At 40.2% G+C, this 12989-nt stretch overlaps 1 protein-coding gene across 4 annotated transcripts in view; it reads left to right on the top strand.

Moving 5' to 3' along the window:
* PREX2 (phosphatidylinositol-3,4,5-trisphosphate dependent Rac exchange factor 2) overlaps window positions 1–12989 on the top strand; it is a 266937-nt gene that overhangs the window by 121837 nt on the left and 132111 nt on the right. For all 4 annotated transcript variants that reach the window (XR_012901404.1, XM_075920573.1, XM_006131490.4 and 1 more), the window contains exons 12-14: window positions 6299–6402; window positions 7913–7962; window positions 8608–8683. Coding sequence is in view for 3 of the 4 variants with exons in the window: in XM_075920573.1 (XP_075776688.1) it covers window positions 6299–6402; window positions 7913–7962; window positions 8608–8683 (230 nt within the window). In the remaining variant the exon portion in view is untranslated. The remainder of the gene's footprint in view (window positions 1–6298; window positions 6403–7912; window positions 7963–8607; window positions 8684–12989) is intronic.

Raw genomic sequence — 12989 nt, 5'->3', positions numbered from 1 at the left:
ATGAGTATCCACAAGGGGAGTGAATGAGAGGGGAGTGAATGCAGATTAGCTAATATGCTTTCAATGCACGCCCTAAGATACAACTGGATTTGCTCCAATCCCGCAGACAGAGACAGTGGAAATTCCAGAGGCAGGTATAAATATACAGGCATAAGAAAAGAGTTCCAATCAAGAGTAAGGCTAGAGATAACGAGGTTAATTGGGTCAGGGAGGATGAGGCCCCTTCTAGCAGCTGATGTAGAGGTGTGAACATCAAGGGAGGAGAAACTGCTTTTGTAGTGGGCTAGCCATTCACAGTCTGTTTAATCCTAAACTGATTGTGTCAAATCTGCAGATGAATTGTAGCCCTACAGTTTCTCTTTGAAGTCTGTTTTTAAAGTTTTTGTTGTTGCAGGATAGCTACTTTTAAATCTGCTGCTATGTGTCCAGAATGAAGTATTCTCCTATAGGTTTTTGTATATTACCATTCCTGATATTTGATTTGGGTCCATTTATTCTTTTACGTAGGGACTGTCCAGATTGGCTGATGTATATGGCAGAGGGGCATTGCTGGCACATGGTGGCGTATATTACATTGGTAGATGTGCAGGTGAATGAGCCTGTGATGTTGTGGCTAATGTGGTTAGGTCCTGTGAGGTGTCATTGGTGTAGATATGTGGGTAGAGTTGGCACCGAGGGTTGTTGCAGGGATTGGTTCTTGAGTTAAAGTTACTGTGGTATGGTATATAGTTGCTGGTGAGAATTTGCTTCAGGTTGGCAGGTTATCTGTGGATGAGGACTGGCCTGCCTCCCAAGGCCTGTGAAAGTGAGGGATCATTGCCCAGGATGGGTTGTAGATCAGTGATGATGCGTTGGAGAGGTTTTATCTGGGGACTGTAGAAGATGGCCAGTGATGTTCTATTATTTTCTTTGTTGGGTCTGTCTTGTAGCAGGAGGCTTCTGGGTACACATCTGGCACTGTCAATCTGTTTCCTCACTTCCTCAGTGCTAAATGCAATGGAGTAATGTTGGTGGGAGGACATACAGAAATAGGCACTGAGGGAGCTGAATAGGTACGCAGAGGCAGCAGACAGGTCAGTAGGGTTTATAAGCACTAGTGCATGCGGTCCTCTAGAACTTGGAATTGAACCCAGGATTTCTGAGTCTCAGAATTCCTCTAGGTCAGCAAATACCTGAGCAACCCACTGGCAAAATGTATCTCATAGAGAACAACAGCCTACTGTAACCTGCTACTCCAGTAGCTAAAGTGGTAGAGGTTAGTGTTATGGTTGTAATAAAAGTCCCAATCCTGTTGATCACCCATATGAGGATCAAAATGCTTCCCCCATAGAAAGAGACCATGATTTCTTTCCCATTGGGATTGACCAGATTGTTTACCAAATTCTCTGTAAATGGTTGCTTTCCCTCCATCCTCAGGATATGGTTGGGCTGTATAACCCACTGGGGCTCATGGAGGGGTTCTTCCCACTCCGAGTCAGTGGGTGATCACTCCGACTAAGTCCACAGAGCCTCTTTAGTTCTGGGTTTTGGGCCTGCGATGAGGCCAGATCAAGGTCAAGTGCACCAGTCTCTGGAATGAGAGGCCCAGGTGGGCCAACAAACAAGTCACGGGGTTCAGTAGCTCCAGCCCTGGTTCAGGGCGGGGCCGCAAGCAAACAGATACAGAATTCAGTGGACCAAGCCCTGGTTCAGGGCAGGGCCACAAGCAAACAGTTAATACAGTTTGCAGTTTACACTAATGGTGTGTGCTCCTTGTTCAGGTGGAGACCTGGAAAACACAGGCATTTGGCCTTAAATATTGGAACGGAGAGACTGCCACTCAGGAATAGGGTGACGGGGGGACGCAGGCCCACTTACTCAACTGCATCCCAGCCCAGGGCCCTAACAGCAGCAGAGTGGTCTGCTGCTGGGTCTGCGGGGATCCAGACCGCAACATGCTGACCCTAGCTCTGGTTCAGCCATACTGTGATCAGCTATCCCTGGGCTATTTCCATTTCACCCCTCCCACAGGTACCTGGATCTCCGGCAGGTTCGCTGGGTTGTTGGGGTTTGATAGCTCCAGCAGGTCTGCTGATCCAGGCCAGTTGTCAGCCTCCAGCAGGTGCAGGGGTCTGGGCCAGTCCTTAGCCTCTGGCAGGTCCAGGGGAGTAGGCCAGTCATCAGCTTCTGGCTTTGTATAGTCCTAGCCACACCACCTGACTTCCGGTCAGTGAGAAGGTGGGGTCAGACTCCCCCCAAGAGGGCTCACACAGTGACTCTTCCCCCTCAGGGTTTGTGGGTGGCCACTCTGCCCCACTACAGGCTGTATCAGCCTTTATCTCCTCTGGGAGTCTCCAGTTCCCCATTTTACTTTTTTGCCTGTTTTTTTTCCCTCCCACAATACTGTTCTTCCTTCTTCAGTTGGGGCCACTTTTTTCTGTCTTGCTTTTGGCGGGGTAGTCCCTTTCTCTCCTCCTCCTCTCTTGACACCAGATGTTCTCTCCCCCTGTTGATCATCCTACAAGTCAATGGTCTAGCACATTTCATAGTCAAGGTTCCTGGGATCTGTTGCCAGCTCTGTTACCGACTCGCTGGGTGACTCGGGAGAGAACACTCACCTGCTCTGTACCCCATTTTATAAATAATAAAAGATAAAAAACATCTTACTTCTGAATGGGTCCAAATGGATTTTTTATTGGACCAAATCAAGACAAATACCTCACCCACCTTCCAGTATCCAGGAAACTAAACTGTTGTGTGCTGTGGAGAATGAGCAGGAGTGACCCAGGTTCCACCAATGGCTATGGGCCCTGCAGTGGCAGAGAACTGTTTAAGTGGGATGTGCCTAGATGATCCTTACAAGTAATCCTTCTCAGTGCTGCAGAGGAAGACAAAATATCCTTCCTGTCCACAAATCTGGCAATTAGTTTGACCCTGAGTATGTGAGCAAGGGCCAAGCAGACACATATATGGGAACAAAGATTAGCTGAATCACCTTCAAGCATTGGCCCATCTTGTCAGTTGTGCTGCCTTCAGCTATGAATAGTACTGGATGCTTCAGAGGAAGGCAATAAAACCCTTAGACTGCATCTGGCCAATTGTGTATTGGGGGGGGGGGGGGGAAATCCTTCTTGATCCCTGCAGGTCCTGATCCAAAGTCCTGATTCATAAGATTTGATAATTATTGTTTTAATACTGAATTGCAAGTTCTTAACATGGTGAGGTCAATGAAGAGCTTCCTATTACCATGCCCTAGAAGGAAGAGTCTGAGGGCGAGGAAGGGGCTTTTCCAGGCACTGAAGACAAGGATGCATGACAGTAGTCAACTTAATGGAAATCCTGGGGATAGTGCCTGTACTGTGTTCTGTGCCTACACAACATAGATCTGAAATGTCACTGCCTTGAAGAGCTCTCAAACAAAATGACACAAGCAGGAAAATTCCATCTGATCTTTGCTTCATAATGTCAGGTTTGTCCAGTCTGTGAGGTTGGCTGAAGGGGCTCTGATTTTCTCTCTCTCTATATATGTGTGTGTGTGTATATATAGATAGAGATAGGTATGCACACAAACACACACATAGTGTGTACACAGACACACTTTTTTCTTTATCTTCCATTTAACAATGGTCAAGAAAATCTGAGGGCTTCAGGGAACATCATAGTTCTTTGCTATTATGACTTCAATATCCTTGGCTGATATGGAAAGATGAGGTTCAGGATGATAGTGGGCTCTGAATACATGTAGAAAAGAGGAGACAAATTTAAGTTATGTATTTTTCTTCATATATTTTTCTGAATTTTCACAGGAATAATCTATACAATTTACTTCCGTGATCATTCAAAATACAGTACCAGGCTGTAGTATGTTTACTACACACATAGAACTTTTGTCAGTACAAAGGTTTTGATGCCAAAAATTCTTCTTCTGATCTGTTCAGTTTTATCCAAAATACACTAATAGATTCCCTCAACACAGAATTAAATGAATGTTTTGTGATTTCACAATGAAAGGGTATTATATTCGAGCATGGAAGTTTGAGCCAGACATACTACTTTCATTAGTTTGTGGATCCAGCTGTGTTTCAGTGAAAATAGAATTCTTAAAATAAAGTTGAATGAACCATCTGTTTTTAAGGAGGCGGGGGGAAAGGGGAGAGGGAGTTTGGCTGTTATGTGCATTACAGATATTGTACAGGGTTTTCCTCGACTCAGATAGTCACTATGCTGGTCATTTATTTTCACTGGACTGGCATTATTTTTATAGTGCAGAACCTTGCTGTACTGAACATTATTTTCTTAGTAGACGTCTAAATTCTGTGGTAATTAAAAAGTTCTTTTTTCCCCTTGTTTTTCCCTAATCTTGCTCAAAGAAAAAAATCATTTACTCAACCCATCTAGAAGCATTGTCTTTGACATTTGAGAAGACTCATTACAATCAGCTAGTGGGTTGAGTGGTCTTGTTGGATAAATTATCCCTGCTGATTATAAATGCAAGTTTCCTTTCAACATATTAAGGAGCAGTGTAGTTACTAAAATATCCTTAAGGTTAGCTAATTTACTTAAATAAATATTAGAATTGTGCAACACTCTCTAGATGAAAGAAAAATTAGATCAAACATTAGACTATAATTTGTGCCAGACCTTTTTTTAAAGGTTTCAGAAAGTCTTATGAACATTTTTTATTTTTTTTCCATGTTCTTTTTGCCTCTCTAAGTTCCATTCACATATACTGGAATGAGAGTCTGTTTTCACAAAATTTCCAGTCTGTTTTGCAGACTCAAGAGATTTGGGGCAATTTGGATACACATCTGTACTTTGTGGTGTTCATCCAAACTTTTGAACCATCATTGCTAAATATCCTGGCAAATTAAGACATTTAGAAAGGTTCTTCATAACTTCAGTTTCATATGTGTGTAATTCCATATGACGTCAGTGAAAGTTCTTTGTGTGGAAGAACTAGAGAGTTAGACTTATCTGGGTATATAATTAACCTCGATTAAAGAATAAAACAAAATAACAATATAGAACAAATAAAAATTCCAACAGCTGAGTCTGAGTTCAGGTTGTTACATTTATAAATGATAATTGTAAGATACGATTTTTAACAAGTGTTGGAGATGTGCTGAATAAATTTAGTCATCACTCAGATAAAACTTCCATTGAGGGTAATGTCAGTTTCACCAGGACAAGGACTCATTAAGAACTTCAGGAATTGGCTCTGGAAATTTAAGAATTGCTTGTGTGATTATACAGAATGATACCCTCATAAAAGAGAATAGGTATTTATTATGCCATGCTTCCTTGTGCTCTTCAGTTAGCCCTTATTATGGGCTCTGTTTCAATCCATCTATATTCTTGTTTGGCCCCATTACCAAAGTGGGCACTTCACAATCTTTAATATTTTTATTCTTAAGCTATTCCTATGAGGTAGGGAAGTACTATTGTCCCCATGTTATGGATGGGGAATGGAGGCATAGAGAGAGTAAGTGACATATTCAAGTTCATAAGGATGTCAATAGTAGGAAAGAGAATTTAAACCTAGGTTTCCCAAGTTGTAGGTTAGTATGCATGGGACTCCCCTCCTTTTGAATGGAACAGTCTAGTTATTATATTTTACAAATTTAAGATGCAGCTCTCTTTTGCAAGGAATATGGCAAAGATATGAATATTGCCAAGGTAAAGACTTCTGGAAGTACTCCATATATCCCATGCATGTGACTATTTAAAAAAAACCCTACATAATCTTGCCTTCTGGAGTTCTTATGTGTGTAAAGACTGTGCACCTCCTTTTTTTCTGGACTGTCCTTTACTCCCTTGCATAACACTGGTCAGCTGGCTCCACTGGCTAGTGTGAATGGGTGGCAATAGAACCATGGCTCAATCTCCAACCTATGCCTTCCATCTGCTTTGGGGTGCTATTCAACCTGAGGGCAAGGCGGAGATGGTAGGACAGAGCAATGGTTATAAGATAGCAAGATTTGTTATTCTGCCATGCAAGTAGGAAAGGCCACTTACATTCCTGTCCCGCTCTCTATGCATCAGCATAAGGGCTAGAAACAATTTGTCTCCAACTAATGAAATTTGTTTTTCTATATCTTGTCTCTGTTTAAAACATCTTGATATTTGCTGACTTAAATAGCTCTTTTCTATCTTAAATAATAGCAACTTATGTTTACTTATACATCCAGGATGTGTCTTTATTTATTACTAAATGTACTTGGGCTTGTCTTGTAGGGAATTACTCTGTATGTATCCTTAATTAATCTCCTGCCTGTGTAGAAGGCTGGAATTCTCTAATACTTGATTATTTTTGCTTTAGTTACAGATAAGCATCAATTCAAACCTGAACACATGCTTTACCGGTTCCGTTATGATGATGGAACATACTATCCAAGAAGTGAAATGCAGGATGTGATTTCCAAGGTACAAACTGCTCTTATCAGTAAAAATGGGTCAGATACAGAGGTCCTAGTTAAAACATTAGGCAAAATGCATTATATTAGGAAAACCCTATATCCCTGGACATGTGCCTACACCACTCATTAATGTGAATTAGGGATAATTATATATATCTGTAGGCAAATTTAGGCTCTTGGCTTATTGCAAACCATGTTTTGAATAGAGAAAGTGAGAAATATGTTTCTAAAAATGATTTTATCCAAAATATACCATGCTACATGATAGAAAACTGGTCACTAGGCTCTGCTGGCAAGTGTGGGTGGGTGACAATAGAACTATGACTCAGTTTCCCCTCTATGTCTTCTACATACCTACCTTTTTGAATGATTGGTGTAGAAATAGCAATTTACTATTTTTTCAGTATACTTATATTCAGTGAAAAAGAAAAAAGTGTGGGAGTATAGACCAGAATCTCTTTTTGTCTGTATTTGTGTGGCTTTTGGTATTTCTTTAGTATGTGAAGGCTATATTGGCTTATCAAAATAACCTGATATTTTAATAGAAATATGCAGGTGGTATGATTTCCATCCTAACACAATATACAAAGATATAATGGAAGAATAAAACAAAGCTAACAGAGTTATCTTTATTTTCTTTGATTTTTTTAAAACCTGTGTTCCTGTGGTCCTCATCCAGTGGAAAAGTAGGGCCATTCAGGTTTTCTTCTACTGAGCCTACTGAGTTAGGATAGCTGCTTTGCTGATTCTTCAGTTAGATATTTCCTTATATAGAGTGTCTCAAGTAAAGGGGGTCATTCAGTGTGGATTTACCAGACACAGCAGTCTTATTATGGTGTTTCTGTCTAAACTTTGCATTTCTTTTGTTTTACCACTGATAGCCTATGCTGTTTTGTTAAATCTGTTTAAGAATAGTTATATGCTTTTAAAGTTGATTTACTTTTGCAAATTCAGATATTAGAAACCAAGAATATATGACTTTTATTAAAAAGTCTTAAAACTTTTGAGCTGCTTTACGTACAGTTTTTATTTGGCTTGCTTATGGATACAGTGAGTCATGTTCAATTTTGATTTTCTGGTAGTATGCATAAATATCCTTTACTTTTCTCCTCACTAGTAACTCAGTTTATTTGAAATTCTCATTGCTCAGAAGGTCTTTGTGCTGAAATCTTGACTTACTTACACTAATTTAATATAAATATATGTTAAAAAAATCTTTTAATGCTTTGATAAAGATATGTAAGTTGTCTTTAAATAACGCAGATTTCTAAGATTAATTAGAAAAAAAGACTGAAAATTTAGTAACAAATATTATTTGTCTTGTAATCTGGAGAATGATTAAACTTCAGAAATAACTCTGGGGCATAACATGTCTATGAAATGAATGTTTGCTTTCTCTGTTCTTTGTTTTTAAAATATAAGCTTAGTGCATTATTTTGAATGGATTGATATTGCCAGAATATATATTGAGTAGTATTGCTTCAGTGTAGGCTTAAACGTATCTGTATCTTTAACAGGGTGTAAGATTGTATTGTCGTCTTCACAGTCTGTTTACTCCAGTGATAAGGTGAGTCTAGACGTGAAGTTCTTAGTGATTTATTTAGAACAAACTTAAACATTTGAATACTATATGCAAACACAGGTCCATATTATAACCTGTGCTGGAAGGGGCTTGTTAGTGGGGAAGAAGTTGGGGAGAGAGAGAGAGATCCCAAAACCCAGAATAGCAGCAGGATGGGATTCCCACCTTGCATTTAAAAGTAGTGGCCCAGGCTGGCTTGTGTACACAGTGTCCCAAGTGTCATGTTCACTAACAAGCAGAAATCAATTTTGTTGTGATAGGTTCAGGATGAAACTGGAAGAATCTAGTTCATGATGGGCATGTTCAGAGGCTTGCCACATATACAACACAGTCACATTCATGTTAGCACTATAGATCTCACTTGAAGAGTCACGCCCATACTTGTAATATGATGCCTATCCTTACACCCAGGAACATGGTTGGCTACCTAGGGACAAGTCCAGCCCACCTCCCCACTCCTATCTACACTGTAGGCTTTGACATGCTCCATCTAAGGAGTTGAGATCTCAGGGCAGCTTCTGAAGCTCTGTTTTTAAGGTACAGAAAACTATTCAACAAACAGCATAGATCATTCTTGTATCAATGTGTGTGTAAAACAGGATTTTTTTCTTTTTGTTTTTTTTAAAACAGGGATAAAGATTATCATCTGAGGACCTATAAATCTGTAGTCATGGCTAACAAATTAATAGACTGGCTAATAGCACAGGCAAGTGTACCCTGAAGTTGATTTACTTTTCTGCATTATGAATTGAACTTCCTAACACGGAAAGCTGTAATTGATCATGTAGAAGAAAATGAAAATATGTTGTCTATAAACGTTCTAATTATTAGAACAGAGTTAATGTATATGTCCCGTTGAATCTGTAAAACAGCAAAATTCAGCTATCTTTGGGTAGTTGTTGATGTTCCTGTGTTGCACGTTGATCTTTTAATTTTTCATGCTGCTTAGCTTCTTGAGTCTTTCAGAATGCTAGCATTTTGTGAAATAATGTGTATACATCAAACTGAATTATATTGACTGAGTGGACAAAAGGAAACAGCAGAAAGATGTTTACAATCAGGAAATTTAGTTTGTTTTAGGTAAAGTTGTAGTTTGTATTGGAAGAGAATAGGAATAGCTTCTTTGTTGAATCAAATTGGACCAACCTTTTCCTAACATTGTAGTTTTTCTGCATTCTGATTCTGTGCTTCCAGTATGGAAGGGCTGCAGAAGGTGGAAAGAATTATGAGTAATATTTTAGGGAGTAGTATGATGGAGAAGATGTAAGAAACCCTCTTTTCAACAATGGACACTTGTTGGATATCTTGGAACAGAAACATACATGGATTATAAATAAAAGTGAACATGGTTCTTTGAATAGGTTTAAATATAGAGATATATGTTCACAAAGATGATGAAAGAGTTTAGCAAACAGAGTAGGCAATGTATAGAATAAAGAGAATTTGTGAAAATTAGTTTAGAAAAAGTTACAGAAAACTGAGGAGCTCTTATGAACTTTAGTTTTGAAGTTTGTCAATAAATTATGATGGCGATCACTTGTTGCTGAGTATGGTCATCTTCCATGGGAGTTATGGACCCTCAGGTGGCTGATAAGGCTGATCTTTGAATCACAAGTTCTATTACTGTGAAGATAGATATTTCCAGGTTCAGCAGGAGGCTGTTGACCGAGACTATAAGCCAGTCTCTCCTTCCTCCTGCACCTCGTCTCCTCTTGCAGGATGTCGGCAAGCAAATTCAAACTGCAGAGTGCCATTGTTTAGGACAACCCTGGGACTTTCCCTTGCAACAAGCCCCGTTGCCAGCTTTGTCCACATATTCACTCTGCTGATACCATTATTGGGCCTAACCAAGTGAGTTATAAGATCAAGAATACATATTCCTGCGCATCCAGAAATATAATGTATGCTATCATGTGCCGAAAATATCCATCTGCTATGTACATTGGACAAACGTCTCAGACACTTCGCCAAAGGATCAATGCCCACAAAATAGATATTAGACAGGATCACAAAGAAAAAACAGTTTCTTGCCATTTCAACCAGAAAGGACACTGTCTCAACGACCTAATTACATGCATCCTACTCCAGAAGACTTTCAAATCTGCACTTGAAAGGGAATCCTCTGAACTGTCATTCATGCTAAAATTCAACACTCTCCGCGGGGGGTTGAACAAAGACACCAACTACCTTACCCATTACAAAGATAGCTTCCCCAATTATCACCTCTAACACCATTAGCTCACAGACATCTACCTTTCCCTACCTCTAATATCATTAACTCACAGACATTTACCTTCCTTCCCCCCCTACGCATCCCCCTTCTGTTCTGAAATGTGATTTGTCCTTTTCATATGTGTTCATTTTTTAAAATTGTATCCTTTGGTATATATGGTCGTGACTATTTTCTTCCACTATTCGATCTGAGGAAGTGGGTCTGGCCCACGAAAGCTCATCACCTAATAAACCATCTTGTTAGTCTTTAAAGTGCTACATAGTCCTGTATTTTGTTTCAGCTACACCAGACTAACACGGTTACATTTCTATCACTATTGTTTAGGACTTGTCTCCATTTTGAGTGATCCTGGGCAAGTATCTGCCAAGTGTCAACATCAATGTTGCACTTTTTTAAGTTATCCTTTAGCAAGTCCTTATAACACTTCCGTTGTCCTCCCACATTACGGTATCCTTCTTTCAGCTGAGAAAACAGGACTTGTTTTGGGAGGCGGTGGTTTGGCATGAAATCAATGTGACCAGTCCAGTGAAATTGCTGACGGATGATAATTGTCTCAATACTGGTCGTCTTTGCCTCTTCTAGTGCACCTGTCTTCCCATTTCATCTTCAAGATCTTGTGGAGACAGCATTGGGGATACCTCTTAAGGACTTTCAAGTGATGTCTGTAGGTTGTCCAGGTTTCAGACCCATATAATAGTGTTGGGTGAATGACAGCTTGATAGATAAGAATTTTGGTGTGTGTTTGAATGTCCTGAACTTCAAAAATTCTGTGCCATAAATGAGTAAAGGCTGCACTAGCACAGCTCAGACAATGCGGGATTTCCATATCAATATCAGCTCTGGATGAAAGACAACTTCCAAGGTAGAGAAAATAATTGACATTCTTCGGTGCCTCTCCATTTATTTTAATAGATGGGGCACACAGTACCTCATTTAGAGAGCGCTGATGGAGCACTTTGGTTTTCTTGATGTTGAGGGTGAGACCAAGACATACATAACTATCAGCAAACACATTCAAGATAGCCTGAAGATCTTTCTCAGAGTGGACAAAAACTGCATTGTCATAAGCATACAGAAGTTCCATGATAGTTTTGGTGGAAATCTTACTTTTAGCTTTCAGCCTGCTAAGCCTACATAGCTTTCTGTCCATTCTGTAGATGATTTCAATGCCACCTGGGAGCTTCCCAGCAATTAGTTCGAAAATGACTGAAATAAAGACTACAAACATGATTGGGACAATCATACAGCCTTATTTGACTCTTGTTTGTACTTTGAAAAGTTCGCTCTGGGAGCCACTGCTGCTCAGAACAGTTGCGTTCAGGTTGTCATTAAGCAATTTTAGGACATTGATGTATTCATAGAATCATAGAATCATAGAATAATAGGACTGGAAGGGACCTCGAGAGGTCATCGAGTCCAGCCCCCCGCCCTCAAGGCAGGATCAAGCTCCGTCTACACCATCCCTGACAGATGTCTATCTAACCTGTTCTTAAATATCTCCAGAGAGGGAGATTCCACCACCTCCCTTGGCAATTTATTCCAATATTTGACCACCCTGACAGTTAGGAATTTTTTCCTAATGTCCAATCTAAACCTCCCCTGCTGCACTTTAAGCCCATTACTCCTTGTCCTGTCCTCAGAAACCAAGAGGAACAAATTTTCGCCTTCCTCCTTGTGACACCCTTTTAGATATTTGAAAACCGCTATCATGTCCCCCCTTAATCTTCTTTTTTCCAAACTAAACAAGCCCAGTTCATGAAGCCTGGCTTCATAGGTCATGTTCTCTAAACCTTTAATCATTCTTGTCGCTCTTCTCTGTACCCTTTCCAATTTCTCCACATCTTTCTTGAAATGTGGCGCCCAGAACTGGACACAGTACTCCAGCTGAGGCCTAACTAGTGCAGAGTAGAGCGGCAGAATGACTTCACGAGTTTTTGCGTATTCATCAGGACATCCAATCTTCAAAAGTACAATCCAAAGGGCACAGTGAGTCACCGAGACAAAGGCTTTAGTTAGATCAATAAAAGCTATGTACAGTGATCAGTTTTGCTCCCGACACTTCTCTTGCAGCTGCCATGCAATGAAGATCATATCTGCAGTTCTCCGATATGATCGGAAACCACTCTGTGACTCTGATAAAAATTTTTCTGACAGGGGCAGTAGATGGGTTGCAAGGATCCATGCCAGATCTTTGCCTGCCACAGCAAGGAGAGAGATACCATGATAGTTTCCACAGTTCACTTTATCCCCCTTTTTAAAGAGGGTAACAATCAAGGCATCCCTCATTTCACTGGGTATCTCTTTCTTTATCCAGATTTTCAGGATAAGCAGGCTAAGCTGCCAAATTAATTCTGATCCACCATCTTTAAAGATTTCTGTGGGGATTCCATCTGGACTTGCTGCTGCCTTAGTCTTCATCTGCTTGATGGTATTGTATACTTCATACAAATTTGTAGGGTCTCTGAGCTCATCCCTAGAAGATTGTTGGGGAATTTGCCCAAAAACTTCATCTGCAACCATGGAATTATTATTAAGAAGACCTTCAAAATGTTCTTTCCAGTGAAAATGGCTTCATTGTCCTTCAAAAGTGTGGTTCCATCCTTTGAGCAAAGCAGATTAATGCCATGACAAGTTGGCCCATAAACAACCTTAAAAGCACTATAGAAATCATGTGTATAATGGCTGTCCACAAAATGTTGGCATTCTTGTGCTTTCTCAGTCTTCCATTTGTTCTTGAGTTCTCTGGTTTTATGTTGGACTTCCACGTTCACCTTAGCAC

The sequence above is a fragment of the Pelodiscus sinensis genome, chromosome 2, assembly GCF_049634645.1.
Source record: "Pelodiscus sinensis isolate JC-2024 chromosome 2, ASM4963464v1, whole genome shotgun sequence".
NCBI classification, from domain to species: Eukaryota; Metazoa; Chordata; order Testudines; family Trionychidae; genus Pelodiscus; species Pelodiscus sinensis.
The sequence above is the reverse complement of the archived record's forward strand: the minus strand, read 5'-3'. Positions and strand labels throughout refer to the sequence as shown.